Here is a 23,579-nt window from a genome sequence, read left to right on the forward strand (position 1 = left end):
GTCCGTGCCTATCAGACTCTCCCCGCCTAACACATACGTCTCCCTTGGATTTCTACTCCCTAAGTGCATCACTTTGCATTTCTTCGCATTGAATTTTAATTATCCTAGAAATAAGCAGTGAATTTTCCCAAGTTCATAGTATCCAAACATTTTTTTTAACCCTGCTAAGCTAACTGCTTTTACCATATTGTCTGGCAACGAATGCCACAGTTTAGTTACACTTTGTGTGAAGCAATATTTTCTACAATTTGCTTTGCATTTACTACTTTGTAGCTTCATCGCATGCCCCCTAGTCCTAGTATTTTTGGAAAGAGTAAACGAGCAATTCACGTCTACCCGTTCCATTCCACTCATGATTTCATGGATCTCTATCATATTTTCCCTCAGCCGTCTTTTGTCCAAGCTGAAGAGCCCTAGCTGCGTAAGCCTTTCTTCATAGGGAAGTTGTCCCATCCCCTTTATCATTTTCATCGCCCTTCTCTGTATGGTTTCTAATTCTGCGATATCTAAATTCATGTATGGCAGGTCTATGTTGCTGCCTAAATGTGATATTTATGAGGATAATTTACAGCATAAATGTTTGTCCTGCTTATGGTCTGCACATGCCCTTTGCTGCGAACACCCCTCGCAATTACGTGCTAAGTCATTTTGGCGCAGTGTCAGCAGACTTCACATGTTGTCCATTAGATTGTAAGCTCCATTGAGCAGGGACTGTCCTTTGTTAACTGTACAGCGCTGCGTAACCCTAGTAGCGCTTTAGAAATGTTAAATAGTAGTGGTAGTAGCAGGCAGATGTGTTCTGAATGAGTTGGAGCTTGGCCATTAGTTTATTTATTTCTTGCATTTGTATCCCACATTTTCCCACCGATTTGCAGGCTCAATGTGGGTTACATAGAGGGGCATAATCGAACGCGAACGCCTATCTCCATGGGCGTCTATGTCTGAAAACGGGTACGTGAAGAGGCGGGACAGACCGTATTTTCGAAAAAATGGACGTTTTTCAGCTGGGCGTTTGATTTTTCTGGCGATAATGGAAACTAAAAACGCCCAGCTCAAAAACGTCCTAATCCAAGCCATTTGGTCGTGAGAGGGGCCACGATTCGTAGTACACTCGCCCCCCTGACATTCCAGGACACCAACTGGGCACCCTAGAGGTCAGTGCGGTGGACTTCAGACAACGCTCCCACATGCATAGCTCCCTTACCATGGGTGCTGAGCCCCAACCCCCCTCCCCCAAAACCCACTACCCACAAATGTACAACACTACCATAGCTCTTAGGGGTGAAGGGGGCACCTACATGTGGGTACAGTGGGTTTTGCAGACCTCCCATTTACCAGCACAAGTGTTACAGGTAGGGGGGGGGATGGGCCTGGGTCCGCCTGGCTGAAGTGCACTGCAGTACCCACTAAAAGTGCTCTAGGGACCTGCATACACGCAGGCCTCTAGGACTTGTTGCTGCTGTATAACCTTGGCACACCAATTGACACCTGAAGACTAATCTCTCCGAAAACGTCCTTTATTGGAATAAGCACGCTTACTCACAGTTACTACTACTACTACTATTTAGCATTTCTATAGCGCTACAAGGCATACGCAGCGCTGCACAAACATAGAAGAAAGACAGTCCCTGCTCAAAGAGCTTACAATCTAATAGACAAAAAATAAATAAAGTAAGCAAATCAAATCAATTAATGTGAACGGGAAGGAAGAAAGGAGGGTAGGTGGAGGCGAGTGGTTACAAGTGGTTACGAGTCAAAAGCAATGTTAAAGAGGTGGGCTTTCAGTCTAGATTTAAAGGTGGCCAAGGATGGGGCAAGATGGGGCAGTTAACTGCAGATCAGAGGTTGTGCCCCACTGGCAACGAGCCTCCCTGGTACTGAGATTAGCAGTAGGTCCGAGCTGGCAGAATGGTGTACAATGCCCTCTTTCACCCACATTCAAGGTAAGAACTAAGTTCTGTAACGTGGCTAACACGTGAAAGGGATCTAAAACTGGCTTACAAAATGGCCACTACCTCATGGACTACCGGAAACAAAACAGGGCACACTCTGACCCAGTAAGCAGGGGGAAAAGCACCATGGGAGTAGAGCCTACCAACTACCAACATCGTGAGCATTTGCCACAAGCTAGTGGAGTCACGGAGCCCAATACCCTACCCCCACCACAATGCATTGCTGATGTGACTCTGCAGTGTGCATAACAGAAAAGGTGTCACACTCACCCGAGAGCCACATCAGAACCAGGGAAAGGCTGCCACAGGATAGAACACATTCTGCTGTCATGGAGGTGGGTACGGCATTTGAGGCTGGCATACAGGTTGGAAAAAAAGTTTTTAAAGTGGGTTTTTTTTTGGTGGGAGGGGGTTAGTGACCACTGGGGGAGTCCGGGGAGGTCATCCCCGATTCCCTCCAGTGGTCATCTGGTCAGTTGGGGCACTTTTTTGGGACCTGTTCGTGAAAAAAAAAGGGTCTAAAAAAAGTGACCCAAAATCGCGGTAAAAACGCCTTTTTTTTTCGATTATCAGCTAAAGACGCCCATCTCTCCTCGGCCAATAACCACGCCCCAGTTCCGCCTTCACCACGCCTCCGACATGCCCCGTCAACTTTACCCGTTTCCGCGACGGATTGCAGTTGGAAACGCCCAAAATCGGCTTTCGATTATACCGATTTGGGCGCCCATGGGAGAAAGACGCCCATCTCTCGATTTGGGTCGCAATATAGGCGTTTTTCTCTTTCGATTATAAGCAGGATAGTGCCATAGAGGCGTTTCCAGTACGGTTGTTAACAGATACAAAGTTATATTGTGGTCAGATGAGGTGGGGTCAAAGGAGTGAAGAGTATAGGTTGTCCAGTATGATCAATAGTTATGCTGTGTTGCTTGGTGCAGGGATCTATGTTGGATCGGTGGGATAGGCCTTTTTGAAGAGGTGAGTTTTGAGTGATTTCCTGAAGTTTAGGTGGTTATGGATTGTTCTCACAGCATTTGAACAAGTAAGGTGAAGGACAGGATGCTGGGCTCGATTGGTTCCATGCCTCTCCCAGAAACTGGTGGAAATCAGTGTCTTGGTGTAATGTAGGGTTCATCCGCCAACCTGCACATCGTAAATCAGAGAACAAAATAAAGAGCCAGATAGGCTGTGGTTCACATCATAATTGGCACCTCTCTTAACTCAGGGTGTAGGGTAGCGTTAGGCTTCATCTTTATATTCCAAGAGAGAGAAACCAAGTAAAGCATCAGCTAAGTCGCAATATGTCTCTCAGGATAACCTTTCCAAAAAGGTTTTTAGCTCCTCCGGAGTTTCCATAAACGCTTTGTTGTTCTCATGCACTACGTGCACTTTAGCTGGATATTGAAGGGAGAATTTGACCCCCTTGTTAAACAGCTGGGAGCAATATGGTGACAACCGCCTATGCAGATCTGATACTCTTGGTGAAAAGCCTTGAAAGAGCATTAGCTTGGATCCATGAGAAATCACTTCCTTGTGTTGTCGAAATTTAGACATAAGCTGGGCTTTCTCTTCATAGTTGAGCTCGCCAGGTACCCTTGGCCTGGATTGGCCACTCTCGTGGACAGGATGCTGGGCTCGATGGACCCTTGGTCTTTTCCCAGTACTTATGTACTTATGAGGATTCTAGCGAGTATTGGACTTGGCCTTACATTCTGCGCCTTCATCACGCACACACGGTGTACTCTCTCGACGCGTAATTGCTGCCCTTCCACTTCCAGGCCCAGCTCTCGTAGAAGCCAGGACTCAATCAGGTCCCATAGTTCTTTATCTTTGCTTCCTTCAGGCAGCCCGATGATTCGGATATTGTTGCGATGACTCCTGTTTTCCTGATCATCAACTTGCTCCTCTAGCTGCTTGCAGCATTTGTCAAGCGTCGCTACATGGGCGGACATGCGTAAGGTAAGGTCCTCCTGGTTCGAGATTCTGATTTCCGCCTGCTGAATACGGGCATTTTGCACAGTCATGCTCTCTTTAAGTTCGTCCATTGCAGCATATAATTTGGAGAGTTTCTCATCTAAAATATCTTGCAGATTTCTTATTATTTCTTTAATTTGCTGCCTCTTGCAATGCGACCACTGGTGACTCCTGGGGTCCTAGAGAGCTTCGCACAGACGCCATCTTGGCCGTGTGATTTCTCACATGCTCTCTAACAGGTCTTGAGGTTTTAGCGGGCATACCAGCGTAGCTGCCAACTAAAGCACCTCGTCTGCTCCACTGCTTCCAGTAATACACCTTGCACTCACTGAGGTCTAGGAAAGTGGGGATAAAGCTGGGGTATAAGCCGGTTTTCCATGCTGAGGGAGAGGAGATCAGTCACCCGGCATCTGTTCAGGTCTCTGCCATCACGTGACCCCCCCCCCCCCCCACCCTTCCCAACCCCCCTGTTGGGGTTGGCAGCAGCTAAGTGCCTCATAGCACAGAATTGGAAGAGGGTAGACATAGTAACATAGTAGATGACGCAGAAAAAGACCTGCACGGTCCATCCAGTCTGCCCAACAAGACAACTCATGTGTGCTACTTTTTGTGTATACCCTACTTTGATTTGTACCTATGCTCTTCAGGGAACAGACCGTATAAGTCTGCCCAGCACTATCCCCGCCTCCCACCACCGGCTCTGGCACAGACCGTATATGTCTGCCCAGCACTATCCCTGCCTCCCAACCTCCAGTCCCGCCTCCCACCACTGGCTCTGGCACAGACCTATAAGTCTGCCCCGCACTATCCCCGCCTCCCAACCTCCAGCCCCGCCTCCCACTACCGGCTCTACTATCCAATCTCGGTTAAGCTCCTGAGGATCCGACATTGGGTGACTGGGAATGCAAATTGGGTCAGTTAATACAAATGGAGTGACTAACGGCTTATCACAAGGAGGGGAGGGGGAGAGAGAGTGTCCCAAAGAACCAGGGGGCGTTCTTAAGTTGAGTTGGGGTGGGGGATAGAAGGTTCCGCTTCACAAAGCGGTTGGGGTGGGAGTTTGAAAGGTATTAATCCGCAAACGAACCTTTTCTGTAGATGGGAAGGCAGTAGAACTAGAGGACATGAAATGAGATTGAAGTGGGGCAGACTCAAGAAAAATGTCAGAAAGTATTTTTTCACGGAGAGAGTGGTGGATACTTGGAATGCCCTTCCGCGGGAGGTGGTGGAGATGAAAACGGTAATGGAATTCAAAAATGTGTGGGATAAACATAATGGAATCCTGTTCGGAAGGAATGGATCCTCAGAAGCTTAGCCGAGATTGGGTGGCAGAGCCGGTAGTGGGAGGCGGGGCTGGTGGTTGGGAGGCGGGGCTAGTGCTGGGCAGACTTCTACGGTCTGTGCCCTGATAATGACAGATACAAATCAAATTCAGGTGCACATATAAAGTAGCACATATGAGTTTATCTTGTTGGGCAGACTGGATGGACTGTACAGGTCTTTTTCTGCCGTCATCTACTATGTTACTATCCAGCTCATTTGCGAAAGAGAAGGGCGCCCGTCTTCTGACACAAATCGGGAGATGGGCGGCCTTCTCTCAGGGCCGGCCAAATCGGCATAATTGAAAGCCGATTTTGGCCGGCCTCAACTGCTTTCCATCGCAGGGATGGCCAAAGTTCAAGGGGGTCTGTCAGCAGTTTACCGAAGGCGGGATGGGGCGTGGTTAACAGATGGCTGTCCTCGACCGATAATGGAAAAAAGAAGGGCGTCCCTGACAAGCATTTGGCCGACTTTACTTGGTCCCTTTTTGTTCACGACCAAGCTTCGAAAATGTGCCCGAACTGACCAGATGACCACTGGAGGAAATCGGGGATGACCTCCCCTTACTCCCCCAGTGGTCACCAACCCCCTCCCTCCCAAAAAAAATTATAAAAAAACATTTTTTTCCAGCATCTATGCCAGCCTCAAATGTCATACCCAGCTCCATCACAGCAGTATGCAGGTCCCTGGAGCAGTTTTTAGTGAGTACTGCAGTGCACTTCAGGCAGGCTGACCCAGGCCCATCCCCCCCTTACCTGTTATACTTGTGGTGGTAAATGGGAGCCCTCCAAAACCCACCTGAAACCCACTGTGCCCACATCTAGGTGCCCCCTTCACCCTTTAAGGGCTATGGTAGTGTTGTACAGTTGTGGGGAGTGGGTTTTGGGAGCTTTTTTTGAAGTACACTGCAGTGCCCCCTAGGGTGCCCGATTGGTGTCCTGGCATGTCAGGGGGACCAGTGCACTTCGACTGCTGGCTCCTCCCACGACCAAATGGCTTGGATTTGGTCGTTTCTGAGATGGCCGTCCTCGGTTTCCATTATAGGCGAAAACCGAGGCCGGCCATCTCTAAGGTTGACCCAGATGTTGAGATTTGGCCGTCCCCGACCGTGTTATCGAAACGAAAGATGGCCACCCATCTTGTTTCGATAATGCAGGTTGCCCCACCCTTTCGCGGCACCGTCATTAGAGATGGGCACCCACGTTTGATTATGCCCCTCCATGTTACTATGAGATGGTTAGAGGGGTGGGGAAGGGGATAATGTATATTAGGGGTGAATAGTTTAGTTGGGAAGTGGTTACTGTTTATGGGACTATTTTGATACCATGAGTTTTGGAGCGGTATACATAGCGGATAAGTTCGTTCCAGATGTAGTAGTTCAGTATTTATGGGCCCCTTTGTGGGCAAATGTGAACAGGATGTGCTCTTTGCGAAACTGACTGTTACAGATTTATTATAATAAAAAAAAAATTTAAAGTGAAAAAAAAAGAGTAGCCATACTGGGTCAGATCAATGGTCCATCTAGCCTAGTATCCTGTTTTCCAAACAGTAGCCAAGCCAGGTCACAAGTACCTGGCAGAAACCCAAATCGTGGCAACAATTCCCTACTACAAATCCCAGGGCAAGCAGTTGCTTCCCCATGTTTGTCTTAGTAGCAGAATATGAACTTTTCCTCAAGGAACTTGTCCAAACCTTTTTTAAACCCAGATACGCTAACCGCTGTTACCACCTGCTCCGGCAAAGAGTTCCAGAGCTTAACTATTCGTTGAGTGAAAAAATATTTCCTCCTTTTTATTTGAAAAGTATTTCCATGTAAATAGGGCCAGACTACAAAGACGCACATAAACTTTACCAACTCATGAATCAACTACTAGGCACCACACCGGTTACCACAACCAGCACAGACACCCCATTAGCAGACAACCTTGCTAAATAGTTCAGTGACAAAATTATAAAACTACGATCCACGCTACCACTCAATACCACCATCATGAAAAATTCATTGACTGCCTAGACCCAACTCCTGATGAATACCCAGCAGACCGAACCTGGACAAACTTCGATCTTCTAACCGAAGAAACTGTCACCCAAGCAATCAGCTGATTCGCCAAATCCCACTGCAAACTGGATATATGTCCCAACAACCTAATAAAATTCGCCCCCCAACGCTTCATAACAGACCTCACGTCACATATGAACTACATGTTACAACATGGTCTCTTCCCCAAGGACAAAGGAAATATATTACTCACCCCTATACCCAAAGACTTAAAGAAAAAAACAAATGACACAAGTAACTACCGCAGTCAGACTACTGGAAAGTATGGTAACCAAACAAATTACCGACTACTTAAACAAATTCTCAGTACTACATGAATCACAGGATTTCGATCCAACCACAGCACCGAAACAGTACTAATCACTCTCCTAACCAAATTCAAACAATTGCAACCGGCAATAGTGTACGTCTTCTACAATTTGACATGTCCAGTGCGTTCGACATGGTTAGCCACCAAATACTATCATACATCCGAGAGTACTTCGGAATTGGAGGAAACGTACTTAGATGGATTAATGACTTCCTAACTACAAGAACATATAAAGTGATAACAAATTCAAAAACATCATCACCATGGAAACCTGAATGCGGAGTACCCCAAGAATCACCGCTCTCACCAACCCTTACATCTATGCAGATGATGTCACAATCTACATCCCGTTCAAATACGATCTAACTGAAATCACAAATGAAATCAAACCACAGCCTCCAAATAATGACGTCATGGACGGATGCACGAACAAACCCACCACCATAAACATCCCAGACTATACACTTCCTGTTTCAGATAGTCTGAATATTCTTGGAGTTACAATTGACCGAAAACTCACACTTGAAAGCCATGCGAAAAATACAGCAAAGAAAATGTTCCACTCAATGTGGAAACTCAAAAGAATTAAACCTTTCTTCCCAAGGGAAATATTCCGCAGCCTGGTACAATCAATGGTGCTAAACCACCTAGACTACTGCAATGCCATCTATGCCGGATGCAAAGAACAAATCATTAAGAAACTTCAAACTGCTCAAAACACTGCAGCCAGACTCATATTTGGAAAAATGAAATATGAAAGCACCAAACCCCTAAAAGAAAAACTACACTGGCTCCCACTAAAAGAACAATATCGTTTACGGTGAAGCCCCGATCTATATGTCAGACCTCATAGACCTGCCAACTAGGAACACAAAAAGATCAGCACGCACATTCTTGAATCTCTACTGCCCCAGCTGCAAAGGACTTAAATATAAATCCACATATGCATCCAACTTCTCCTACATAAGCGCGTAACTATGGAACGCACTACCAAAGGCCATAAAAACAATACACGATCTAACAATCTTCCGAAAACTACTGAAAACCAACCTGTTCAAGAAGGTATACCATAACGATCCATCCTAAATACTAGACAACTAGACTTTACATAAACTAGACACAACCGAACTCTATACACAAGACTGATAACCTTCGCTGCCACTAATGAAAGTTACGCAATACGCACTACCTCTTTATTTCTCATGCTGGAAATGAACTTTCTATAGTTGATTATCTAACTTATTTTATAATTCACTGTATCATTCAGGAACTTCAATGCAATACCACTTTGTACTCTACCATTTATATGCCTTAATGCAATACCACTTGTATTTTTCTATCCAGAAATGGCGATCGCCATTACGGCATATTGTAAGCCACATTGAGCCTGCAAATTGGTGGGAAAATGTGGGATACAAATGCATCAAATAAATAAATTGCTGGAGCAAGTGGTAGAAGCAGTTAACGTAGCTGGGTTTAAACAGATTTGGACAAATTCCTGGAGGGAAAGTCCATGAGCCATTATTAAGATAGATCTGAGGAAAGTCACTGCTTATCCTTGTCAGTACAGTGGCGTTCCTAGGTTGGCTGTCACCTGGGGCAGGTTGCCAGTGTGCCTTCCCCCAACACCCCCCACCACTCAGCTCATCATCTCCACTCCCACCGGCGTATCACTCTTTCTCCCAGGGCCTTAGGGTGGAGGGAGCAGTCGAGTTTCTGTCGGCTCCGCTGCTTCCCTGCCCCGGAACAGGAAGTAACGTCAGAGGGAGCAGGGAACTGGAGGAGCTGCTCCCTGCACCCCCTTGCAGCGTGCACCCATGGCGGACAGCCCCCCTTCCCCTGTCCTTGGTACACCACTGGGTCGGTACATGGAATGTTGCTACTATTTGGGTTTCTGCCAGTTACTTGTGACCTGGATTGGCCACGGTAGGAAACATGATACTCGGCTACATGGGATCTTGGTCTCAGCCAGTACAGAAAGCTTTTTGCACAACACAAAATTTTAAGGTATAGATTTGATGCTACTTTCTGTGCTGTTTTTGTTTGTAGTATATGTTTTAAATTTTATTGATATGAATGTTTATGATTCCTGTCTTTTACAGTTTCTACTTTTCGTCACTGATGCAGGTGTGTTGCCCAAAACATGGCATGTTGGGTTTTAGCAAGAATTTGCTTTAAATGTCTATATATGGTTTTATAAAGAAAATGTTCCACTCAATGTGGAAACTCGAAAGAGTAAAACCTTTCTTCCCAAGGGAAACATTCTGCAGTCTGGTACAATCAATGGTGCTAAGCCACCTAGACTACTGCAATGCCATCTAGGCCGGATGCAAAGAACAAATCATTAAGAAACTCCAAACTGCACAAAACACAGCAGCCAGACTCATTTTTGGAAAAACAAAATAAGAAAGCGCCAAACCCCTAAGAGAAAAATTACACTGGCTCCCACTTAAAGAACGTATTACGTTCAAAATCTGCACCCAGGTAAACAAAATTATTCACGGCGAAGCTCCAATCTACATGACAGACCTCATAGACTTACCAACCAGGAACACAAAAAGGTCAGTTCGAACATTTCTGAACCTCCACTACCCAAGCTGCAAAGGACTAAAATATGAATCAACATATTAATCCAGCTTCTCATACATAAGCACGCAACTATGGATTGCACTACCAAAGGCCATAAAATCAATGCATGACCAAACAAACTTCCGAAAATGACTAAAAACCAACCTGTTCAAAAAGGCATACCACAATTGATCCATCCTAAATACCAGACAACGAAACCGATACTAGAAAAAGATAAAATGAACTTTCAATACCTAACTACTTCACCTACACTGTCAATTACTGAACTTTAACACAATACCACTTGATTTCTTATCCCGGAAAAAACTTTTAACACTTCACTACTTAATTTACTTTGTCATGTATGACCTTTACTACAATACCACTCTGTATTTCTTGATCCGGAATTGGTGATCGCCATTACGGTTACAATGTAAGCCACATTGAGCCTACAAACAGGTGGGAAAATGTGGGAGACAAATGCAACAGATAAATACAATAAATAAATAAATTATGATTTATTAAATTACAATTTATTGGTGCTGATCCTACTGTTTATGTTTTGTCTCAGTTCCTAACAATGAGATTTATCTGGGAGACTGTTCCTCTAGTCAGCTTTGTGACAGTTTCAGGTCTCTCTTCACTTTAGCATAGGCAGCTGTCTAATGCATTTTACTTGTTTGTGTTTCTCTAGCGTCCTGGAATGCCATCAGGAGCTCGGATGCCTCATCAAGGAGCACCGATGGGTCCTCCGGGTCCACCTTTTACAGGAAGTCCCTCTGTTCGTCCTGGGATACCACAGACTGTTATGGAACCTTCCAGAAAACGAGCAGCATCTCAGGTCCAACAGCAATCTGCCCAGAGCCGAACCCGTAGGTGAGTGATCGGGGGGGGGGGGGGGGGGGGGGGGGGGGGAGAGACGCTGAAAATTTCCAGAACCAGAGCCACAGGTGAAGGAACAGGGGGGGGGGGGGAAGAGAGGAAATCTGACACTGTCCAGAACCAGAGCTATGTGAGGGATTTAACAACTTTGAATAACTTTGTGTCGTCACCAAATTTAATTACCTCACTAGTTATTCCCATCTCTGGATTATTTATAAACTAGTAAAAAAGCCCCGTTTCTGATGCAAATGAAACGGGGGCTAGCAATGTTTTCTTCTGTGTGCATGTGGGAGTGTGTGTGTCCCTGCCCTCTGGCCTCTCTCCCCTCCCCCCTCTGAGTCCTTCACTGTTACAGAGCCAGCGATTTGATTTTGTGCTCTGCTGTTTTCCTTCCGAGGGCGGGGCAGACACTCATAGGGAAACCGGATATCTCGCCCCCTTCACACTTCCGGCTGGAGGCTTCATAGAACGTTGGTGTTGCTTTTTATATAGAGAGATATATTAAAAAGCAGCGGTCCCAGCACAGACCCCTGGGGAACCCCACAATCTACTCCTCTCCATTGAGATTATTGACCATTTAACCCTACTCTCTGTTTTCTGTATTTAATCCATGTTAGCTTTGTCTCATTAATCTATGCTTACGTATATGCTCTGTAATTTTGTTCTTTAGGTTAAACTGTTTTTATTAATTTTTAGTATATAATGACAAAGTGGACAGCCAACAGGAGAATAAAAGAAAATTATAAGGAAAAACACTGGCAAAGCATGGAGAGAGCTGGGTTTCTTCTGACTCTATCATGAGAACACAGAGACTAAGATACAATATACCCTATCCCCCCTTCCATTCACCCCCTCCTCCAGGTCAAGTTGTTGGTGTGCAAACATATACAGTCGTATGGAGAGTAATCACTAATTCAGGGCCCTGAATTACTAAGCTATGTTATAGGCACATTAACATCTTTAACGCTCGTTAACCATGTATTGTGACTACAATATCCCTATAGGCACCTAGCTAGAAGGTTGTTAGGCTGTATAGAGAGAGGTGTGACCAGCAGAAGAAAAGGGGTGTTGATGCCCCTGTATAAGTCGTTGGTGAGGCCCCACCTGGAGTATTGTGTTCAGTTCTGGAGACCATACCTTGCTAAGGATGTAAAAAAAATGGAAGCAGTGCAAAGAAAAGCTACGAGAATGGTATGGGATTTGCGTTACAAGACATATGAGGAGAGACTTGCTGACCTGAACATGTATACTCTGGAGGAAAGGAGAAACAGGGGTGATATGATACAGACGTTCAAATATTTGAAAGGTATTAATCCGCAAACGAACCTTTTCCGGAGATGTGAAGGCAGTAGAACGAGAGGACATGAAATGAGATTGAAGGGGGGCAGACTCAAGAAAAATGTCAGGAAGTATTTTTTCACGGAGAGAGTAGTGGATGCTTGGAATGCCCTCCTGCGGGAGGTGGTGGAGATGAAAATGGTAACGGAATTCAAAAATGCGTGGGATAAACTTAAGGAATCCTGTTCAGAAGGAATGGATCCTCAGGAGCTTAGCCGAGATTGGGTGGCAGAGCCGGTAGTGGGAGGCGGGGATAGTGCTGGGCAGATTTATACGGTCTGTGCCAGAGCCGGTGGTGGGAGGCGGGCTTGGTGGTTGGGAGGCGGGCTTGGTGGTTGGGAGGCGGGGATAGTGCTGGGCAGACTTATACGGTCTGTGTCCTGAAAGGGACAGGTACAAATCAAGGTAAGGTGTACACAAAAAGTGGCACATATGAGTTTATCTTGTTGGGCAGACTGGATGGACCGTGCAGGTCTTTTTCTGCTGTCATCTACTATGTTACACAGCATTTGTGCCTTAATAAACAGGGCCCTCAGTTTGTTAAGAATAAGACTACATAATTGAGGTGGTAAATATTGAATATATGGGCCCCAAATTGCCCAAAATAGTTTTTTATGTTTTGGTTGTCAGACAGACATCACGTAATTCCATCACCATTAATTTATGAAAAAGACTTTTCCATTGCCGAAAGGTGAGCCAGTGGTCTAAAGGGAGATGTTGTAGGATGCATTTCTTGCCAATATTACTACCTTTTTAAAACAATAAACAGTCCCATCTTGTAAGCGGGCCACAGTGTTCCAATTTACCGAACTCGATCACCAGCAGTGATAGTACAATTGGCCTTCCCCCCCAAAGGCACTCCAGAAACGTCAAGAGTTTGTTCCAGAAGCTCTTTGAGCAGGGACTGTCTTTCTTCTATGTTTGTGCAGCGCTGCGTATGCCTTGTAGCGCTATAGAAATGCTAAATAGTAGTAGTAGTAGTTGTACCAGTGAGCAATGCGAAAATGCATGAGACAGTGTATGTCCCAGAAACAACAAAGAAAGACCATGATCAAGTATGTAATATCACGTTCATTGTTGATTTAATCTGGAATTGAGAATGAATGTGACTGTTGGGCAGACTTAATGGACCATTCAGGTCTTTATCTGCCATCACTTAATATGCTTGTTTTAGAGAAAAATAGCCTCTAGTAAGTATGCGAAATTGGCATTCCTGATAAGGGGAAGTATGGATCTTAGTAGGAATTTGAGTTAGCAACATGCAGATCCACCCCTTTTAATCGAATCCCCAATTCAATATTCCATTTGTCTGCAGTAAGATCATAGTTGCCATGGAGAAGCTACTTTCTCAACTGGTAGAGGCCTGATACTGATACCTGCGGGTTTCTAGATGGTGCAAAGAAATTGTCCAGCATATCCAAAAGCCCCTTAGAGCAAGAACTCCTCAAAAGGGCCTTAATATATTGGGGAAACTTGTAAATACGCATAATAGTTAGTAGATAGCAGGCCCAGAGCCTGTTGAAGGGTAGGAAAGGATTTGAGAGCACCTCAGCCTTGAGGAAATTGGCGATAGATACAAAAATCCGCATTATCCAGCCCTGGGATAAAATCTAAGTTCCCCACAACAGGTAAGAAATCAGAAAAGCTATAATTTATGGAGAGCAAGGGGAGCAAAATACGCCATTCCGCTCATAGCGATGTCAAGAGAACATGATGTCTAAGTGTAGGGGCCAATGAGGTACTCGAAGCATGCAATAAGTAGTGAGGGTGTAAGGGCAAAATAAGTTACGTTCTATTGTCCAGGGAGTATATTCCTCGGAACCCCTGTATCCAGTCCTGAAGGTGTTGTAAAATGTGGGCTATATTATAACTCCATAGACTGAGGCACCCTCCACCGGTGGTGGGAGGCGGGACTGATGGTTGGGAAGTGGGGATGGTGCTGGGCAGACTCATACAGGTCTATGCCAGAGCCGGTGGTGGGAGGCGGGGCTGGTGGTTGGGAGGCGGGGATAGTGCTGGGCAGACTTGTACGGTCTGTGCCCTGAAGAGGACAGGTACAAATCAAGGTAGGGTATACACAAAAAGTAGCACATATGAGTTTATCTTGTTGGGCAGACTGGATGGTCCGTGCAGGTCTTTTTCTGCCGTCATCTACTATGTTACTATGTTAAATTTCCTCCCCTTCCAACAAAATTTAGTGAGCTCCTGATACATTGTCCTCAAGTCATGTTTGGTCACCCAAATGGGAATATGTCAGAGAACATACAGCCACCGGGGAACAAAATCCTAGGATAAAGACTAATACGGGCCCAACAGGGACAAAGGAAGAGTGTTCCATAAAACTAGTTGCTGTATACAAAGCTGTAGTAAGATGTCTATATTGGTACAATAAAGGGATCTTGGATTCGCTAGAAGATATATGCCTAGATATTTAAAGCCCATTGTAGCCCATTTCAAAGGAAAGGCACCCACCCATTGATTCTGCAAAGAAGGAGACAGTTGCTAGACCCTTTGACTTATCCATGTCGAGTTTAAAGCCAGAAAATACCCAATATTCAGGAGAAAGTGCATAGGGTAAGGCAGATGCACCAGCAGGTAATCCGCAAAAGTGGAGGATTTTAAATTCAGTATGGCCTGGAGCAACCCCAGTAATTTCTGGATTAGCCAGAATTTCCCTATTCATGGGATCCAGGGTCAACGTGAATAGTAGGGAAGACAAGGGACAGCCCTGCCTGGTACCTCTGTTGAGCTGAAAAGGCTCAGAAGTGATTCTATTGACGGTCACCATGGCCTTCACGTATGATACAAAGCCAAATGGCATCCACAAACAGTCCCCCAATTCCATATCTCAATAATACCTTAAACAAAGAATCCCAGCTGACCCTATCCAAAGATTTCTGATCATCAAAGCTAATAAGTAGGGATGAATAGATAGGGATGGGCTCAAGTGTAAATTTTAAGGGGCTTCGACTTTAGCTTCAGAACTTTTAGTACAAGAAGAGTGCTGGGCAGACTTCTATGGTCTGTGCCCTGAGAATGGCAAGAATAAATCAAACTCGGGTATACATATAAAGTATCACATACCATGTAAAATGAGTCTATCTTGTTGAGCAGACTGGATGGGACTGTACAGGTCTTTATCTGCCGTCACTTACTATATTACTATCCTGCTTATTTTCGAAGGAGAAGGGCGCCCATCTTCCGACACAAATCGGGAGATGGGCGTCCTTCTCCTAAGGTCGCCCAAATCGAAAGCTGATTTTGGGCGTCCTCAACTGCTTTCCGTCGCAAGGATGACCAAAGTTCAAGGGGGCGTGTCGGCAGTGTACAGAAGGCGGGACGGGGGCATGGTTAACAGATGGGCATCCTCGGCCGATAATGGGAAAAAGAAGGTCATCCCTGACGAGCATTTGACCGACTTTACTTGGCCCATTTTTTTTCATGACCAAGCATCAAAAAGGTGCCCGAACTGACTAGATGACCACTGGAAGGAATCAGTGATGACCTCCCCTGACTTCCCCAGTGGTCACTAACCACCTCCCACCCCGGAAAAACATCTTCAAAAACTTTTGTCTTTTTTTTTTTTTTTTTTTAGAGTATGTCCTTCGCTATGCCTCCGTCCCTGTGACGGCAGTTGAGGACATCCTTCCCTGCGATGGCAGTTGAGGATGTCCAAAATGTGGGTGTTTCTGTGAGAAGGACATCCATGCCTTTGCTATGCCTCTGACACCCTTTTTATTTATTTATTTGGATTTTGGATCACAAGTAGCAGCAGTGGGATTTGAACTGGTCACGTCAGGATTACAAGACCAGTGCTCTAACCAATAGGCCACTCCGCCACTCCTCCATGCCACTCCACTGCCTTGAAATTTGGCCATCCCTGTGGGGGGGGGGGGCAGTATGCAGGTCCCTGGGGGGGGGGGAGGTATGTGTGTGTCAGCGGAGGCATAATGAAGGCGTGAACGTCCTTCTTTCAAACATTTTTGACGTCCTCAACTGCTCCCCACATGGATGGCCAAATTTCAAGGGAGTGGAGGAGTGGCAGAGTGGCCTAGTGGTTAGAGCACTGGTCTTGCAATCTAGAAGTGGCCGGTTCAAATCCCACTGCTACTTGTGATCCAAAATCCAAATAAATAAAGGGGGTGTCGGAGGCATAGCAGGCATGGATGTCCTTCTCAAAAATATCCACATTTTGGATGCTGTCACAGGGAAGGACGTCCTCAACTGCCGTCGCAGGGAAGGACGTCCTCAACTGCCATCGCAGTGAAGGACGTCCTCAACTGCCTTGGCTTCCCCTCCTTAGGAAGGAAATGGTGTGCAAATGAGCTAACAGCGAGCAGCTCATTTGCATGCAATTTCCTTCATGCATGCCCGTTCCCTTCCGGATTGGTAAGGCAAGGGCTTTTTCCATTCAGTTAGTGGGACCAGTGCACTACAAATGCTGGCTCCTCCCACGACCAAATGGCTTGGATTTGGTCATAAGCACATAAGCACTGCCACGCTGGGAAAAGACCAAAGGTCCATCAAGCCCAGCACTCTGTCTCTGACAGCGGCCAATCCAGGCCCCAAGAACCTGGCAAAAAAAACCCCAAATTTAATAACGATCAATGGACTTTTCCTTCAGAAATCTGTCCAGACCCCCTTTAAACTCAGCAAGGCCAGCTGCCGTCACTACCTTCTCCGGCAATGAGTTCCAGAGTCTAACCACGCGCTGAGTAAAGAAAAACTTTCTCAGATTTGTTTTAAACCTACCACATTCTAATTTCATCTTGTGTCCCCTGGTTCTATTATTGTTAGAAAGCGTAAACAAACGCTTCACATCTGTCCGCTCTATCCCGCTCATTATTTTGTAAACCTCTATCATATCACCTCTCAGCCGCCTTCTCTCCAGGCTAAGGAGTCCTAGCCGTCTTAACCTCTCCTCATAGGGTAGTCGTCCCATCCCTTTTATCATTTTTGTCTCCCTTCTCTGCACCTTCTCCAATTCCTTGATATCTTTTTTGAGATGAGGCGACCAGAACTGAACACAATACCCCAGGTGTGGTCGCACCATGGAGCGATATAACGGCATTATAACATCCTCATGCTTGTTTTCCATCCCTTTTCTAATAATACTCAACATTCTGTTTGCCTTCTTAGCCGCCGCAGCACATTGAGCTGAAGATTTCAACGTCCTATCCACGATGACTCCCAGATCCCTTTCTCGGTCTTGTTTCTGAGATGGGTGTCCTTGCTTTCCATTATCGCCGAAAACCGGGGACGACCATCTCTAAGGTCGACCTAAATTTCATGATTTGGGTGTCCCCGACCGTATTATCTAAACAAAAGATGGACGTCCGTCTTGTTTCGATCATATGGGTTGCCCCGTCCCTTTACAGGGCCGTCCTTAGAGATGGGCGCCCCTGTTCGATTATCCCCCTCTATGTATGTTATTACTATGATTCTTTGCTAATTTGCACTTTTTCTAGGGTAGCTAAGATCTTCCAAATATTTTTCATGGCATTACATTCGCATATGAAGCCTACTTGGGGTTCTGCAATAAGAGAAGGTAATATCTGTGTTAGATGATTGGATATAACAGTGGCTAACTACTACTACTACTTATCATTTCTATAGCGCTACTAGATGTACGCAGTGCTGTACACTTCAACATGAAAAGACAGTCCCTGCTCGACAGAACTTACAATCTAATTAGGACAGACAGACAGGACAAACAAGAGATTATTATTTTTAGCATTTGTATAGCGCTACCAGACGCACGCAGCGCTGAACACCTGATACAAAGAGACAGTCCCTGCTCAAAAGAGCTTACAATCTAAATAATACAGACAGACAAGACAGCTACGGGCGAGGGAATTAATGGGAGCTAAAAAGCAGCAGTGAAAAGGTGGGTTTTCAGCATAGATTTGAAAACAGGTAGAGATGGAGCTAGACGTATAGGTCCAGGAAGTCTATTCCAGGCATAAGGTGCTATGAGAGAAAAGGAGCGAAGCCTGAAGTTAGCAGTGGAGGAGAAGGGGGACGACAAGAGAGATTTGTCCAGCGAGCGGAGTTCACGGGGATGTCGCGTGCCCGCCCATGCGGGACGCGCTCTCGAGGTCCTTTGCATACCTTCAGGCTTCTTCCCCGGGAGCGCGGGGTTTGTGAGTCCTTTAAGGCAAAATCACCCTCCAGGTAGAGAGGAGACAAAACTGGACCGGAACTCCGGACTGGATTTCTACACTGGAACACTCGGAACTGGAACGCACCGGACAGGTGCGCACTGGAGTGGGGCCCGCTGGACTGGACACACCGGAGTGGCCCCACTGGACAGGAACATACCGGAGTGAAACCCGCTGGACTGGAACACACTGGAACGGAACTGGAACACCCTGGACCTAAGCTTCACCTACACTTGACTGCCTCCCCCTCGGGTTGAGCCCTCAGGTTCTGGCAGCCGGTAGGACTTACAGGAACAACAGGAAGGAAGGTCCAGGGGTGCCCCCTGGCACCTAGGCGAAGGCAAGGCAGACAAGCAGGAACTGTCCGGGTTCTGGCAGTCAGCAGGAATCAACACAATGACTAGTAGACTGTACCCAGGCTAATAGGAACGCTATACCCAGGCAACCAGTCATACACAGGTACATACACAGAGCAAAACTCAGGAGACTAGAACAGCTATAAACCAGCTAACAACAAGCTGTGCCCAAGCTAACAAGTCATGCACTGGAAACATACACAGAACAAACTCAGGAGACTTAGTAAAGCTATACACCAGCTAACCACAAAGCTGTGCCCAAGCTAACAAGTCATACACTGGAAACAAACACAGAGAACTAGCAGAGCTAGGCACAGGCTACAAACCAGACGGAGCTAAGCTGGCTAATCTAACACTAGGAACAAACACAGAGAGCTATCAGAGCTAGACACAGAAGGGTAGGAAACCCATAGAGCAAAAAACACAGAAGGGCTGAAACCCTACAGAGCTATACACACAGAAGGGCTGGAAACCCACAAGCGATAAACACAGAAGGGCTAAAACCCTACAGAGCTATAAACACAGAAGGGCTGAAACCCTACAGAGCTATAAACACAGAAGGGCTGGAAACCCACAAGCGATAAACACAGAAGGGCTGGAAACCCACAAGCGATAAACACAGAAGGGCTGAAAACCCACAGAAGGGTAGGAGACCCACAGAACAAATAAATACAGAAGGGCTGAAAACCCACAGAAGGGTAGGAGACCCATAGAACAAATACATACAGAAGGGCTGAAAACCCACAGAAGGGTAGGAGACCCATAGAACAAATAACAAGGAAAGCAAAACGGTGCTAACAGCACACTAACCTCGGGACCTAAGGCACTGCGGAGGGAATGGCAATGCAAAGGCCAGGACTGTAGTCTTCAGGTGACTAATAAAGCCCATCAACACCAAAGCCACAGGTGCAGCAATCACCTTGCAACCAAACAGAGGCTTGACACTCAGAGCAGGCATCCCATAGAAAGTAACAGCGGGAGCCATCTTGGATACTGGCAGAGACGAAGAGGCGGCAGCCATCTTGGAAGAGGCATAGCCCACACAGGTGAGGTTCAGTAGGGCAACCAGCACACAGAGCCAGAGAGAAACTAAGACAGAGACAGACACCGAGACCAGCAGAAGCCAGCACAGCCACTGACTCCCTGAAACAGGGTAAGTATGAGGGTGGTCACGGCCATAGTCGTGACAGTACCTCCCCCTCAAGACCCCCCTCCCGGTCCCCACAGGGGATTCAGGTGTCCAAGGGTAAGTGTGGTGAAACCTCCTGATGGGCTTCAACACACCAACATGAATCACTGGACTGGCAGTAGCAAGCACAACTGGAACTTGAAAAGAGGAGTGGCCCTTGAAACCAGGAAGTCTTTTTGGGCAACCACTATGCCGGCTTAGAGTCTGAGATGCAGCATCTTGGCTGGAACTGGAACTCGGAGCAGGCTCAGCATCTTGGCTGGAACTGGAACTTGGAGCAGGTGTAGCATCTTGGCTGGAACTGGAACTCGGAGCAGGCTCAGCATCTTGGCTGGAACTGGAACTCGGAGCAGGCTCAGCATCTTGGCTGGAACTGGAACTTGGAGCAGGTGCAGCATCTTGGCTGGAACTGGAACTCGGAGCAGGCTCAGCATCTTGGCTGGAACTGGAACTCGGAGCAGGCTCAGCATCTTGGCTGGAACTGGAACTTGGAGCAGGTGCAGCATCTTGGCTGGAACTGGAACTCGGAGCAGGCTCAGCATCTTGGCTGGAACTGGAACTCGGAGCAGGCTCAGCATCTTGGCTGGAACTGGAACTTGGAGCAGGTGCAGCATCTTGGCTGGAACTGGAACTCGGAGCAGGCTCAGCATCTTGGCTGGAACTGGAACTCGGAGGAGATTCAGCTGCAAGGCTGGGCGCCCCCCTCTGGCCGGACTGGGACGTCTCTCTAACATTAGCTTCAGGCAGCGTCTGCCGAGCAGGGTTCAAGAGGAGACGGCCCTGGGATCCCCAGAGCATGCTAGCAGGCTGAAATGCAGAAAATGGGTTTCTCCGGGCCCCAAGCCGTTGAACACATCTTCTCTCAGCTATTGCTTCGGACTGAACAGGAGCTGAACCGGGACTGGGACCCGGACTACAATCAGAGTCTTGACTGGAGCGGGAACTCTGGACAGGAGCTGAACCGGGACCGGGACCCGGACTGGTATCAGAAGCTTGACTGGCAGGGCCCCTCAAACTGGACTCAGGAGCTTGGCTGGGAGCGCCCCGCGAACTGGACTTTAACTGAGGCTTGACAGAACACACCCTTTGGACAGGGATCGGAGGCTCGAGCGGAAGCGCCACTCGAACTGGCCTTCGGAGCTTGATTGGAGGTACCCTCCAGACTGGAAGCGGAGGTGCCACCTGAACCACCCTGTGGACTGGCACCGGAGGCTTGATTAGAAGCCCCCCTCGCACTGGACTCAGTGGCTGGACTGGACGGGTCACTTGGACAAGAACTGGAGACTTGACCCGGAGTGCCACTTGCATAGGCCTTGGAGACTCCATCGAAGGCTTCCCTCGGACTGGACTCGGAGACTTCAAAGGGCGTGCCACTTGAACGAGGACTGGAGGCTCGACCTGGAGCGCCACTTGCATAGGAATCTGAGGCTCCGTCAGAAGCATCCCTCGGACTGGACTCAGGGTTTCAAAGGGCTTGCCACTTGAAGGAGGACAGGAGGCTCGGTCAGCTGTGCCACTCGAACAGGAATCGGAGGTTCAATTTGCAGCGTCCCTCGGACTGGACTCAGAGGCTTGACTGGGAGCGCTACCTGAACTGGAATCGGAGGCTCAGTATGAAGCACCCCCTGGACTGGATTCAGGGACCTAGGTGTCGGCCCTTCTTGGACTGGAATCAGAGGCTTGGTACGCCGTCTCACTTGGCCGGACCTCATGGACCTGCATAGAACCGTCCCTCGGGCTGAACTCAGAAACTTAGCTGGCGGCTTCACTCGAACAGGATTCGAAGGCTCTGCTTGAAACCCTCCTCGGACTGGACTCAGCGCTGGAGGACTGTAATCCTGAATAGGAACTAACCCGCTATGGTACCGCAGGCTGCTCTGCTGAGGAGGCCTGAGCGGAGGAATTCCCCGGCGTCTTCTTTCGGCCTCAGCTTCCGGAGTATCCCGCAGAGCTGGCTCCTCCAGAAGTCTGAGGCGGTAATCCCAGAGCGAGATAGCAGGATTCATGTCAGAAACTGGGCTATGGCGGACCAGACGCCACCAGAGACGCTTTCTTTCAGCTGCTGCTTCAGGAGTATCCTTCAGGGCAGGATCAGACAAAAGTATTTCCCGGTAATCATGGAGCGTCAAAACAGGGTTCAGAGAAAAAATTGGGTTGTAGAAATCCACACCATAATCAGGAACTGCACTGGTGCTGGACCCTGGATTGTCCACAGGGAACGAAGCTGTGGACAGGTAGCCAACCTGGACGGCTGATCTTGCCGGACTCATGGCCTTTGCATTCTGTCGCGTGCCCGCCCATGCGGGACGCGCTCTCGAGGTCCTTTGCATACCTTCAGGCTTCTTCCCCGGGAGCGCGGGGTTTGTGAGTCCTTTAAGGCAAAATCACCCTCCAGGTAGAGAGGAGACAAAACTGGACCGGAACTCCGGACTGGATTTCTACACTGGAACACTCGGAACTGGAACGCACCGGACAGGTGCGCACTGGAGTGGGGCCCGCTGGACTGGACACACCGGAGTGGCCCCACTGGACAGGAACATACCGGAGTGAAACCCGCTGGACTGGAACACACTGGAACGGAACTGGAACACCCTGGACCTAAGCTTCACCTACACTTGACTGCCTCCCCCTCGGGTTGAGCCCTCAGGTTCTGGCAGCCGGTAGGACTTACAGGAACAACAGGAAGGAAGGTCCAGGGGTGCCCCCTGGCACCTAGGCGAAGGCAAGGCAGACAAGCAGGAACTGTCCGGGTTCTGGCAGTCAGCAGGAATCAACACAATGACTAGTAGACTGTACCCAGGCTAATAGGAACGCTATACCCAGGCAACCAGTCATACACAGGTACATACACAGAGCAAAACTCAGGAGACTAGAACAGCTATAAACCAGCTAACAACAAGCTGTGCCCAAGCTAACAAGTCATGCACTGGAAACATACACAGAACAAACTCAGGAGACTTAGTAAAGCTATACACCAGCTAACCACAAAGCTGTGCCCAAGCTAACAAGTCATACACTGGAAACAAACACAGAGAACTAGCAGAGCTAGGCACAGGCTACAAACCAGACGGAGCTAAGCTGGCTAATCTAACACTAGGAACAAACACAGAGAGCTATCAGAGCTAGACACAGAAGGGTAGGAAACCCATAGAGCAAAAAACACAGAAGGGCTGAAACCCTACAGAGCTATACACACAGAAGGGCTGGAAACCCACAAGCGATAAACACAGAAGGGCTAAAACCCTACAGAGCTATAAACACAGAAGGGCTGAAACCCTACAGAGCTATAAACACAGAAGGGCTGGAAACCCACAAGCGATAAACACAGAAGGGCTGGAAACCCACAAGCGATAAACACAGAAGGGCTGAAAACCCACAGAAGGGTAGGAGACCCACAGAACAAATAAATACAGAAGGGCTGAAAACCCACAGAAGGGTAGGAGACCCATAGAACAAATACATACAGAAGGGCT

General features: G+C 47.5%; 1 protein-coding gene across 15 annotated transcripts in view; it reads left to right on the forward strand.

Moving 5' to 3' along the window:
• The window catches only part of SMARCD3 (SWI/SNF related, matrix associated, actin dependent regulator of chromatin, subfamily d, member 3), a 154,064-nt gene that overhangs the window by 32,301 nt on the left and 98,184 nt on the right, over positions 1 to 23,579 (forward strand). For all 15 annotated transcript variants that reach the window (XR_003940755.1, XR_003940760.1, XR_003940764.1 and 12 more), the window contains exon 2: positions 10,875 to 11,056. Coding sequence is in view for 3 of the 15 variants with exons in the window: in XM_030191828.1 (XP_030047688.1) it covers positions 10,875 to 11,056 (182 nt within the window). In the remaining 12 variants the exon portion in view is untranslated. The remainder of the gene's footprint in view (positions 1 to 10,874; positions 11,057 to 23,579) is intronic.

This window comes from Microcaecilia unicolor, chromosome 1 (genome assembly GCF_901765095.1).
Source record: "Microcaecilia unicolor chromosome 1, aMicUni1.1, whole genome shotgun sequence".
Lineage (NCBI taxonomy): Eukaryota > Metazoa > Chordata > Amphibia > Gymnophiona > Siphonopidae > Microcaecilia > Microcaecilia unicolor.